The sequence below is a fragment of the Elaeis guineensis genome, chromosome 9, assembly GCF_000442705.2.
Source record: "Elaeis guineensis isolate ETL-2024a chromosome 9, EG11, whole genome shotgun sequence".
NCBI classification, from domain to species: domain Eukaryota; kingdom Viridiplantae; phylum Streptophyta; class Magnoliopsida; order Arecales; family Arecaceae; genus Elaeis; species Elaeis guineensis.
Genome location: NC_026001.2, coordinates 16,500,163 through 16,513,228, shown reverse-complemented (window position 1 = coordinate 16,513,228; position 13,066 = coordinate 16,500,163). Strand labels below are relative to the sequence as shown.

The 13,066-nt window shown below is 36.1% G+C and overlaps 1 protein-coding gene across 1 annotated transcript; it reads right to left on the bottom strand.

The window, feature by feature from the left end:
* Positions 1-242: 242 nt before the first annotated feature.
* Positions 243-12,393, bottom strand: LOC105051426 (CMP-sialic acid transporter 4). The gene is made up of 16 exons (XM_010931873.3): positions 12,084-12,393; positions 11,137-11,334; positions 9,788-9,904; positions 9,361-9,417; positions 8,466-8,543; positions 8,285-8,329; positions 7,528-7,587; positions 7,105-7,227; positions 5,954-6,031; positions 5,686-5,755; positions 3,335-3,442; positions 3,066-3,199; positions 2,905-2,981; positions 2,440-2,488; positions 2,282-2,346; positions 243-663 (listed from the first exon to the last, which is right to left on the bottom strand). The coding sequence occupies exons 2-15, from the start codon at positions 11,302-11,304 to the stop codon at positions 2,296-2,298; spliced, it is 1,215 nt and encodes a 404-aa protein (XP_010930175.1). The 5' UTR covers positions 11,305-11,334; positions 12,084-12,393; the 3' UTR covers positions 243-663; positions 2,282-2,295.
* Between the last annotated feature and the right edge of the window lie 673 nt (positions 12,394-13,066).

Here is a 13,066-nt window from a genome sequence, read left to right as displayed (position 1 = left end):
CGTCGGGTCGTTAGACCGATCCGCTCCGATCGGAACACAATCGGTAGACGCTGTCGGTGTCGCCCGCCGTCGGTCGGACGAAGTCGGTCGGCCGGATGGAGTCGGTCGGCCGGATGGAATCGATCGGTCGGGTGGAGTCGGTCGATCGGATGGAGTCAGTCGGTATATCCCAACAAAACACATTCTACCGATACAGGATGATGAGGTTGCCAAAAGAAATATGTACATGAAAGAGAAAAATGTTGACTCGAAGAATCCAGAAATTCCTCTTAATCACATGAAAGAATCAAGGAAATGTATCTCCAGTTTTTACATACTTGGATTGGAAAGCAGAATAAAATAGAGGGGAAATGGAACACTGTATGTGTGTCATCTGATCAGTAGGGAATGCCACTACAAAAAGAATACACCACCAGCTGACATTTGTAAACTCTCTAAAGCCTGAATACAATCTTGGTTTCGCCCTGCAACCTTTCTGGGCAATGGCTATTGCTCTCCTCTTTATCTTGCTTTGAGGAAACCTACATAATGAAAAATAACATTGCCTGCAGGACAGGCTACGAAAGATATATATGCTTTTTTAGATTTAAGAACTGGCTCATCTCTGCAGCATGCCCCAGTAAATGGATCTCTTTGTTAAATGGATCTCTTTCAAAAAAATGCCTGCAGTAGGAAAAAAAATTGTTAACTGAATATACAATCTTTCTACCAATGCTGTAAGTTCAAGGTAAGCAAAACGAAGGTTGCAATAATAAGGGTTAAAATATACATGTCAGTTGGAATTTTCAGCTTGATGTAGCTGCTAGAATAACACCACTTTAAGACTCAAACCCTTGACCTTGCTTGAAGGCAAAGGGTGCGCCACTGAGCTAATGCTCAGGTATCATACACACCTCACTTTTCACAGCACAATAACACTGTTCATATAGTGCAAATGACACTATTGAGTTCATATTAAGGAGAGTCAGTTTCAACAAACAGACACCAGCTTCTATTTTAAAGGTTGACTCTTAATATTCTACACTTTAGGCAAGCATCTAGATTTAAGAAGATTGTCGACCCTAATTTTTAATTTTTGTTTCAGGTTTGTGTGGGGCTTGAACTCAGGAGAGGGATGACTAAATACAAATTAGATGTGTTAATTTCAGACTGATTAGGATTTCTTTAAATTAATGATCTGCAGATTACCTAAGATAAAGTAGAAGCTAATATATTAAGGACACAGCTTTGAGAGATTCAGATTGATTTAGGAGTTCATTTGAGAAATATAAGTTCTATAGGTCATATGTACATGGTACTGTGAGGACCATCACGATGCTTAAGTTATTAGCTTAAGAATTTAATAATTGCATTGACAAGAAAAGTGAAAGGAGCTTGATTGCAACTATGACAACTGACAAGGATTTAGATTTACTTCTAGCTGGTGTTCCGCACCAACAATATGACAAGAAGCTGCTAAATGGGGAACCAGATAAGCTGTTATCAACCATAGGATGTGGACCCAACAAGGAACAAATGATGTCGAACAATTCATTATATTGACCCATAGATTCAGTTGGAAAACCTTTTACAGCTGGTTTAAACGAACTCCACAAATCCATCCCCCTCCCTGTTGGTAGATGCTTTCAAGCTTTCAGCTATCACAGTCATGATTCTATTTATATCACTTTTGAAATCATTAATTTGTGCTTCTTTCAGCTATTGCCCTATTTATATTTACATAAAACTTATCTTGTTTAACGAAAGCTATAAATGATCATGATATTAATCAAGAAATAATACATAATAAACTCTTTTTATATGTTCCACCACCTAAAATTTTCTGAAACAATTGTCCTCCTATTTTCACGACCATACCGTTCCCATCTCAAGCATCTATATTTGGATAAGCATGATAAAGATGTAAGTGTTATTGATTGCTAAGTTCTTGATGACACTTATCTAACTAATGTCCTTCATGGGTGGAAATTCACAATCATGTTCATAGCCTTCTCCCCATCTTAATCTTCTTTTATTCACTTTCCACCAAAATGATAATTCACATTTTTTTAATTGAAGCAGGACTCAGAGAAGGTTCTTCAGTCATAAGATTTAAAAAAAATGGAAAGTAAACATTTATGAAAGTTCTTAGTTGAACATGAACTAGTTATGCTTATGATATTTCCCAACAAAAAAGTTATATGACTACCTAAATGCATGGGCATGTATGATAAGTTTAATGAAGAAGCATGTAAATGATTATATATACTTTCCAGAAAAATTCAGAGATTAGAGGGCATGCCTCAAATGGTGCCACTATTTGGGCAGAAGTGGTTCTCTCTCATCAGGTCCAACGCGGTGACTGGCCTGTAAGTGAGAGTTAACGTGTAAGCATCAGTTATTCAAAAAGTAAAAATTATGAAACTATATATACACTACATAAATGCAAATGGCCCTTACATCTTCAGCAGCACCAGCAGTCATATTTATAAAAGAAACGTCCTTTGGCCTGAAAACAGAGACACCCATGATACTTTTGTTTGGGGGACTGGTGGGGCAATCTAAAAACAGCTTACTAAATTGGAATAGCAAAATGGTAAAGTATGAAAAAAAAATGAACTTCTTAAGTATCAGAAACTCTTCAAACTCCTGGCTCCAACTAAGCGAAGTCATAGGAATTGCTCATCAACTTTTTTCTTACAAAATAAAGTTTGAGATTTGTGTTAATAGAAAATGCAAGATGAATTAATATGCCTGTCTCTAAACTCGGCAGTGGCCTACATACAGAAAAGTATACAGTGTAAACTGGATAACGTAACTAAATTACTGAATAACAAGAAGTAAAATAATATCCTTGAATATGGTATAATTGATAATCAGGTTATTAAGAGAGATCAGCAAAATCAAAAAAATCAAGGCATGTACCTAAGATTTTGAGCATCCATCATTTCCAATGTTCCATTTGGAGCCTCATCTTTGACTTTAGCAAGTGGAGAAAAGAACTGATAGAGATTCAGTGTCAGGGTTATTTACAATTAAATATCTAAAAGTTAAAAAAAAAAAAAAAAAATGTCAGCAGAAATCACCTGGTGCATTGATATAAACACTATTGAAATTCCCAAAATAAAATTCATTGTTAAAGTATGACCAAACAATGCAGCTGATGCTATCCCAGTGAAAATAGTGGCGACAGTAGATGAATATTTCTTCAAAATTGTGTCTGTCAAAATCATTTAAGTCAATTTAATAGTTAGAGCAGAAGCTGAAACCATGACCATAGATTTTGGTCAGAATTATAAAATTTGTTTAGCAGCAGGAAGAAATCAACAAGCTCAAACACAGAATTCTAGTTTACCTGCATATTTGAAAAAGAATGAAGAAAGTATGCCCTGTGCTGCATTGTTACATATGAGAAACATTGTGGCCTTTGAGTGGCCTTGAAAGATGTCAAAACTACCGGGCCCTGGAACAAGTTTGAGATGCCAGAGCAGATATCGATCAACATATAATCAAGAGGCACTACATAACTGAATAGGCACAATATTTCAAAGACAACAAGATACTGAAATTACATAATTCATTCAACAGAGAAGGCATTAAATCTATTGGTATTTTTTTAGTTGTCATGAATACTGCACCATGCGAAAGTCATATGCGATCAGAACAAAGTATCAGATGAGATTACATGAATAGAGAACGCTAAGAGTTTATGATGACATCACATGTATACTTTTAAAAAAATGATGGGTATCATAACAATTATATGATTCCATCACTATCTGTGGGAGATTAACTCAAAAGTGATTTGGTTCCTATCTGCAAGTGATGAACTACAAATTTGATCAGGAAACACAAATATTCTCTTTCTGCATGCATAAGAACAAGACAAGCATATTAACACTACAACTTTACAAGCTATGAAGAAGAATTTGCTTCAGCATTATCTGGACACTTGCCAAGGCAACTAGGCTTTTGGTCAAGGAAAAAGCATGGCAATGACACCCGTGTAGCAGTGTCTTGTTACAGGTGCTTTAGTGCAAGTGATGGCACTTCAATATTCAGTCATCTCAAATGCTAAACAAAAAGTTTCACACCATTTTCTTCATTTTCTTTCATGTATTGTGCCATGAACAGATACCGCTGCAAGTTAGTTCAGTCTAGTATTCAACAGTTTTTGGTTTATTTATACTTAGTTGCTAGAATCGGGAGTGGGTGCAGAGAAGTGGATACTTTAGAAAAACTTCTAGTAAGAACTTAAGAAGCAGGGAAGGTTCAAGATTTCAGGTAGATTCTGAAGCAGGTGCATTATACTAGATAGAATATTCTGGCTACTGAATATTTGTATGTTATTATTAACAGAATTATATCATACAACAGCATCCTAGTGCCAAACTTTTTAAACATTTGGATGCCCAATGTGTCGGGAGTCAGGACACTTGGACAGTTCAGACCTTAGCTAAGTGTCTATGGTACCAGGTTCCTTTTTCATGAAGCAGATCACCAAGGCTAAACTGACAGGTGCAAATTAGACTACATAACAATAAGAACATCTGATCACACCATAGATAGTATTTGCTGAAAGTGGTTTCTCATAACCATACAAGACAATGAAGATGGATCGGCATTTAACTATATTTGTTTTTCTTCATGAGTCATTTAATTTAAAAATTTGCTATTGGGACCACATTCAATATGAACTTAGTTGTGATTCCACTTGCATGAGGATCCTTACCATTTTGTGGTGCAGCAGCCTGTGACGTGATGCCTCATTCATGCATGCATGTGCAGCACATATCAGTCCCATCATGCTAACTGTGCATGAGCATTCAGATCACACGTAAGGGTTCAACAAAGGAATCTCTCTCTCTCTCTCTCTCTCTCTCTCTCTCTCTCTCTCTGCCCTACCCCCCTCTCTTAAACCATATAAACAAACAGACACCCCTTCCACGATTTATCTTGAGATTTGTTGAGAAGACACCTCTCCTAGGGATACTTCTCTGATATTCACATCCTACCAGATTGCTAATGGTTCCAAATACCCACCCAATCAAGTAGTGGTCTCAGGAGATAACTCTCTTGATCACTGGTTGCAGCAAACGGATGGACAGATGAAACCTTAGATGCAGCAATTCCATAAAAGATTGGAACATTGTCGAGTTCATTTGAATTATCTTGACCGCCAAAATTTTGAAATTTACCCTAAATTTCTCCAACTTGCAGGTTGTAAAGGAATAGTTGAGAAATTGGATTAGATGTTGCAGAATGATGGTTCCATAGATGATGATAAAAGATCCCCTTTGATAACGTGGTGGTATAAATTACCGAAGCTAAGAGTGTATGTGAGAAATAAGTGAGAGAGGAAATCAACATGACTGTCAAAACGTATTAATGCTTATGATAATAGGAAAATTGCAGGAGTGTCACAACTTACATTAAACCACTGAGCATATGTAGCACATTAAGATGTAAGCTAAATCTTGTAAAGTGATTGCATTCCAATGTACATAATTGCTACATAAAAAACCTGTGCATCTAGATAGATGGGCTCAAAATCATGACTGCTAAATTTCCTTGATTTTCATGAAAAAAAATTAAACTAATTGCATATATTCTGTCAACTATGCATATAGAAAATGACTTTGACATTGATTTCAATTAACCAGTATGTTCACACAACGTGACTAACTTTTGAGCAAGATTGTGTACCTTTGAAAATGACAGTTCCAATGATGGCAAGAAAGTTGAATATTGCTCCATAACCATATAGGAACAAGTTCTGCAAATATCACAAGAGAAAATCAGAGGGTCCGCAATCATATAATTAATGATGGGTTTGCTACTGAGTTATATACCCTATTGAAAGAAAAGGCTATTAGCTTTTGTCAGTAAATACAAGTATTTGCACCAGATAAATCTTCTATTATCATTTTAAAATTTTATCAGCAAGCAACTGCATTCAGAAGTAAAGAATCACCTGAAGATAGATACTTGTCTCAAATTGGCTTTTCAAAGCATACTCATTGAAAACTGATGCCATTGATGGAACAGTTACCTGAAATTCAATATTACCAAGAAAACACTTATGGCATGTTAACAAGAGTATATCACCTATAGCAAAGTCAGTAGCAATTTTTAGGTGTATAAGCATAACACTCCTCTTGCCAGATGGTAACCATATTATTTGAAATGCAATAAAACACTACAATGATGTCCAAACTAAAAACTCATCCTGGATAGACTAACAAGATGTCAATCGTTTTGAACTTTCATCCTTTCATCCCATTAGGATATGTCTGGTTGCAAGGAAATGCATAGAAAAGGAAAAGTATAAGACTTTTCATGGTGAAGGAAAACTTTTAAGAAAATTAATTATATTCTTTCTAAATTTGCTAACTCCCTAATTAAAAAGAAAAAAGAAAACAAGATTTTTCAAGAAAACCAAGTCTTCCAAGCAATTTCTCTCGCACCCAAACATACTCTAAGTTGAGTTTGCAGTTTTCCTCAGAAGTGCATACAATAAATTTTAATCACTCAGAATTTTTATAGCAAATTTAATTTAAAAATAAACAAAAACTTGTAGGTATGAAATAAGAAATGTTAATGCATGGAAGAAGATTCAAAATAACAGGGCTATTTTAAAACTCCAAAACAATTAATCTAAGATAAATAGATTTAGATAATATTAAAAATATATTGAATATTTCACACAGATACTGTTGTAGCAAAACCACAAATCAAGCATAATGCGAATGTCAATATAACAGAATCTTTAATTAATTCTATAGCCAATCACTGGTCAGTAGCTTATAACAAGCAAATCACTTAAAAATGGCCGCATCCTCGTTGAGTTAGCATGCATGGATTATAATCATAATCATCTAGTCTTTTCCCAACCATCCAAGGTTTGCTTTACAGATCCTCATTACCAAGTATTCCTATCAAGGTCCACATCTGATTTTATTGCAACTCTATATCCTTCCTCACAACTTCCATCCATGTTAATTTAGATCTTCCTCTTCTTTTTTAACAACTTTCAAGACAAACTTAGCATGCATGGAATGTTCAACATCAAAACTGAAGCACACCACGGTTCAAAAAATAAATGATATAGATGATAGAGCTTACAAAAACTACTGTATATATGTATGCAACCGTTGCAACTGGAAGGCCAAGCGCAGTAGTACCCTCAGGCAGTGACCGAAGCTGATTAACACTGATTCCAATTAGCAAAAGTGCAAGAGCCTCCCACTGTCATCAACAAAGAGAATCAGAGAGAAAAGAATAAAGGGGGCAAAAACCTATATAATAAGTCACGATCAAACTATTAACAATGCATGCTACAATAGCTGTCCCATAGATTGAAGAACTAACAGATATCAGCATAACTCATCTTCAACTCATTGCAAAGTTTATCTCATGAAAAACTCTAACAGGTATCAGAATACCATATAACATCGAGATTTTCATCCAAGAACAAATGCGATTTTTCTCTTCATATTCTTCAATCAAGATAGTAAATATGTGAATTTATTTCAACCTCGAACTTACCTGAATGATGGAAAAGCGCCTCCTCATTATGATCTTTAAGAGAACAGCTATTACCAAAACCTGCAGGAGTGTGAACAACATTAAGCACTTTATGAATTATGAGCTACTCTAGAAGTTCAGGTTTCAGAAAAATGTGTGACAACAGTCAACCGAATGAAGATTATCCAAGGACACAGCATGTGATCTATAAGGACCAGATCACCTTTGAAAAAAAAAAAAAAAAGCATACACTAATCAATAGACACAACATACAAGAATATGTACTTGAAAATCTGTGATTAACTTAACAGGAAAATGAACATCGCAATTTATCCATAATAATTCATGATTGAAATAACCAAGGTTTTGAATCCCACCCCGTCCCGATACTTGGGACAAAGGTTGTCCCAAGATGTCCCGATTGGGACACTAGAATATTAGCGGGATGCTCTGTCCCAACACATGGGATGGTATCCCATCCTGGTGTCCCACGGGACGTCCCGTTGGGACCTGAATCATTGAAAATAACAGAAAGTCGACATCCAAAAAAATGAAAGAATATCAAACTTGTGCCATTTTAAAGAATATGGGAATAAAGATAAAAATTGTCAAATTATATAGTGATATAGGAAATCTGAAATTAGGCATTGTTAAAAACAATATCTCAACTTGACAAAACATAGTATTCAAAGTTCAAACCATGTCTCTCAATAGTTTTGCAAGGAAAAAAAAAATGTGAGGTAAGAGCAAGCATTCAGAAAATCATACAAAATAGTACCTTCAAGTTGCTCAACATTTTCACAGTTGCTGGATTGAAGTATAACTGCATAGAAAGGTAAATATTATCAGAATAGCATTTAAATTTGAAATCAAATATCCACCATTATCTATCATCACGAACAGAGGTTGAATAAGTGGTGGGCAAAACACTGATGGCACAGCTGAAGCTAGACTTATACCTGCATGATAAACTTTAGATAGTTGTTGACAGCATACAGAAGAGCAGGAACAGCAAGGAGGACGTTGTTGCGAGCTGCCTGAAAAAGAATAGAATAGCATGACCTGACAATCAGATGGCATCACTAATATAATCAGATGACAATCAGTCCAAGTTGTTCACTTTTAGTTGGATATAGAAGGATGCACATGTTTCATTATATCCTATCTTGATTACAAGGATCTCAAGCTCAAGGATGAAGCAGGAGACCTCTGTACCAGAACTTGTGAACTTATCACATAGATTTATCTTCTTATGCAAAATCTTATATTGGAAAAACTCAATGACCCTAAATTTGAAGTTATGTTTCAAAAAGCCACTTCTCCCATCCTGCTCATCCTCTCAATTCTTTATCGGAGGCCACCAAAAAGAAGAGTGAGCAATATGGATAAATATGATGTCAATAATATATGGCTCTGTAAAATCCCATGAGTCATTATTGAGAGATGCTAAAAATCAAAGATCGATAGAATATGTATCAATAATTAAAATCAGAAAACTACGAATTATGAAACACAACATTCTTCATAGATTCCTTTCTAGCATTAGTAAAATTGTAACAATTACATGCTTAATCAAGCTAAAAATCAAGTCGAGAAAAAAGTTGCTTGCGTATGTGGAAGCACATCCTAAGTAGCAAAACCACCCCCACCCTGGTCCCCTCCTTTACCCCCAAAATTAAAGAAAAAAGGATTGTTGAAGAAAGCTATAATAAGTAACCAAAATGAATTTTTAGGGAACAATGAGAATGATAGAAATGGCTAAAAACATAAAAGCCTAATGATGAAGCTGACATAAATATTGTAAAAATTATATCACCATGATTTCTATTTTTTAACATGTAAAGATGGTCTTGCCTGTATGAATGTGGAAACTGAAAGAAGGGGTTTCTCTCCAACCTTCTGATGTCTAGCCTGTCAAGTCACAAAGACAGCTAATATTAAAAATTCATGTGGGAGAAAAAAATTAAGTTATTGCTCTGGAACATTCTTGCTGGCTTTGCATCTACTGGGTTTCAAACCAAGTAGATTTGGGCATTAACCATACAGCCAGAACGAAAAGATTTACACTACCATACAGGCTAATGACTTCATGCATATAAATTCATCCTACAACAGTGGAAGGTATCCATCTGAGATTATGGGAGGTAGGTTAATATGTAAGCCAATGTACAAGAACAAAGTGATCTAGCAAGTAAAAGAGCATATATTACAGTGTGGATAAAACCAACATATCCAATAAATCAATAATAAGAATTATGATAATAATATCATCAACACAAACCTGGAAAAATAGCATGACAATGGCAAAAAGAACCTTTGCAGCCTCTGTCAAAAAGTTAACACTGATAGGGCTGAACATGAACTTCCCATCCACCTTGGACATATAAACTAAAATAGGCTGCAGAAAGTTAGAAAGCTAGTTAAGTGCTATCATGTCAGACAAAAAAATAAAATAAAACAGTTTATAAAAAAATGTAAGAACACAGAAAATTTTCAAATTATGCACATTTTTCCATAGTTTTCTAGATCCAGTCGTCAAGTCTGAGACTGCTAGGCATTGAATCCCTGGTTAGTACTTCACCAAGAAAAAGCCAAGTTTAGAATGTTTGCCAGCATTGCCTGAGATTAAGCATATCAATTTGGATGATTTAACATAAAATGTCGTGTTTGGTTTCCTAGATGTAGAGATTGAAAGTTTATAAAAACTTTACAAAATTCCTAGAAATCAAGATACATATTAAAAATGCATCATAAATCAAAAAGGTTTTTGTTCTTTGTCCAAATCATGAGTAAATTTGCCAGACTCCTTTGATTATAGACAGTCTCGCCTGAAATTTGGTCTAGTTCTTAGTAGGAGCTCCAGGTCAGATAGGATTAGTTAAAAATCCAATTCTGGATCTAACTATAGTCATATTATTTAAAGATCCTACCTTCAAATCCAAGTCCCATTTTAGTCTTGTGGTGCATCTTCTCTGGTACATCAAGGAGAGACATCCTTTTACGGGTGCATTTTGTGAACACCAAGATATCATGGCAAAAAGCACTATGCCAAGGGTAGGAGCATATAAATTGTGTTCTGTTTTCTTTACTCATAACTTTTGCTCAAAGGTCTGTACCAGTTCAGTTTAAATAGTGGTTCCAATTAACTTTATCTAGCAGCTTCCATAACATCCAGGTGAGAATGTTCAATATACGTGCCACTCCAAGTGAAGGATAAAAGGAAATGTGGATATCTAGAGAAATGTAAAATCATGCTTGTAGGGTATGCTGCATTGTTGGTTCACATGCCATAAATCCTTAGAGTACTCCTCTATCATATTTTGATTCAAAATCAACAGTTAGACATGACATGAATGCATTAGCTTTTAATTTGAAGTACCATTGGAGAATCAGTGGGAGTTTCTTTTATTAAGAGCCTGTTTTGCAAATTAAACTATGCTACAGAAACAACAATGAAGGTTGTCTTGAGAACAAGTGGAACTTAAGAATGCAGTCTCACCTTTGATTTACAACCAAGAAGACAAGTGAAAGCATGAGGTGCCCCAGATCAGTTCATATTAGACAAATTATTCATTTATTTTATTTTTCAAAAGAAAAGTGGAGAAATAAAGATTATTCAATGTACATCACCTGGAGGCCAACAAAGATGCAGTCACCTACAACCAGAAAGATGTTGAGAGCACGAGCCCTTGATGACACTTTGCTTCTATGCCTATCATATGCCCTTGACACAGTTCTGGGGCTTGGGGAATGCAATTTGGAATGGCAGACGCTGCATTCTATCATCCCGTTTTTCATCTCAGCAGTAAACGTTTGCCAACTAAAAGACTGCAATTACAGTACTGAAAGATCAAAAAATTGAACCTATGATGATGATGGTGACATCAGAGAAAAACTCTGGACACCTAACCACATGAGATTATAATATCAGTTAGAGTCAACCAGAAAATACATTATATGTAATAACAGGGAAAAATTCAACGAAAGACACCTATGCTAGTTCAAAGTTGAAATATAAATTTCCCATGCAACAGCAAGGAAGTCGCCTTTCAACCAATAATTTCATCACTAGCTGCAAGACTTCTTTTTTACTTTATGGAAACCTAAGGTTAAATAATTAATGACATCTACATTACCTAAGACGACATCCTATATAAGCTAATTGCAAGGAATAGAACACCACAGTAATTCTTATAATAACAATATCGCATACAAGCAAAAAGGAGAAAAACAAATAATCACCCTCAAGCGATCACAAGTTAACAACAAGATTACGTTCCAGATTCCAATTGGTCAATATCACCCAAAATAAAGCCTCGAATAGAAATTCAAAATGGCATAGAAGGCAAAGTCGAATATTTGAATCGCCAGCACAGAAACTGAGCCATTTCAAATTCAAATCAATCTACTTTCCTTCTCAGCAACTCAGGCATTTACCAACCGAACATAAAGTATCCCAATAAAACAAGAAACGGCCGCATCTTTTCATCAACCTCATCCAAATCCAAGAAACCATCAACAATGGCAATCCAAACCCAATAACCCAATCAAAATCAAAGCAAAGAAGCGAAACTCACCAATATTGCAGATCAAGAGCTATCACTGCCCCCCCCCCAAGAACTTGATCCCAGAACCTCAATTCAGCACTCCCGGCCAAAACTCCAACGCCTACAAACCCGAAACCAGATCTAATCCGACGGAGACCGACTTAAAACTCTATTACAGAATCCCGCATTCGTTTTCACCGCATCAACACACCGAGATCTTCTCCTCCCCCGGTCAGATTCATCCGCGCCGACGCCTCCACCGGATCTGGCCAAGATCGCGGCGACGAGATCAAGAATCGACGAAGAGATCGGATTAAGAAGCCGACGAGAGAGAGAGAGAGAGAGGAGAGGCGGGCGGTGGAGGTGGGGGAGGAGCTGCGGGGTTATTTATAATTTATAGGTGCCGCGTCTCTTTTGCTTACAATCTACAGCAGAGTCTTCGTTCTCCTTTTTTCATTTTCTTTTCTTTTCTTTTCTTTTTTCCTTCCCTCTTCGTGTGCGCTCGCTTGGTTTTATTGCCGTTTTCGGGGCGCTGGGAGCCGAATCGAACTATCATTTTCGTCAAAACGAAGCGGAGGTGGAGTTCCGATAATGCCCTTGGTGTTGGATGGCCGCCACGTGGGGGTGGTTTTCCGGTTATATTGTGGATCTGGTGAGGGTGAGTTTGGGAATTTATATTTCGGCTGCCGACTCCAGCTGCCGGTGGGGTTTTGTTTGCTGTGGAATTCGTCAATCTGGAAGTGGGCACATGATAGATTAAGAATTAATTATGTTCTCACACGTTCCGGCCAGATCATACACGATTTCCATGAGACTTGGAGTTATGTTTGCGAATTTGGAAATATTTAATTATCATTATATATATATATATATATATATATATATATATATGTGGGGACGAAAAAATCAAATCTCAAATTGATCCAATTGTCTGGAAACTGATAATTTAATATATTTAATAAGAGATGATACTATAGACACTCTTTACTGAGATGGGGTGATGAACTCCATGC

Coding starts and splice junctions, on each gene's coding strand:
- LOC105051426 (XM_010931873.3), bottom strand. CDS start 11,304: ATGAAAAACGGGATGATAGAATGCAGCGTCTGCCATTCCAAATTGCAT. Junction 3,443..5,685: donor TGGAACTGTCATTTTCAAAG/GTACACAATCTT, acceptor AACTTGTTCCAG/GGCCCGGTAGTTTTGACATC. Junction 2,489..2,904: donor ATGGATGCTCAAAATCTTAG/GTACATGCCTTG, acceptor CTCTGTTTTCAG/GCCAAAGGACGTTTCTTTTA.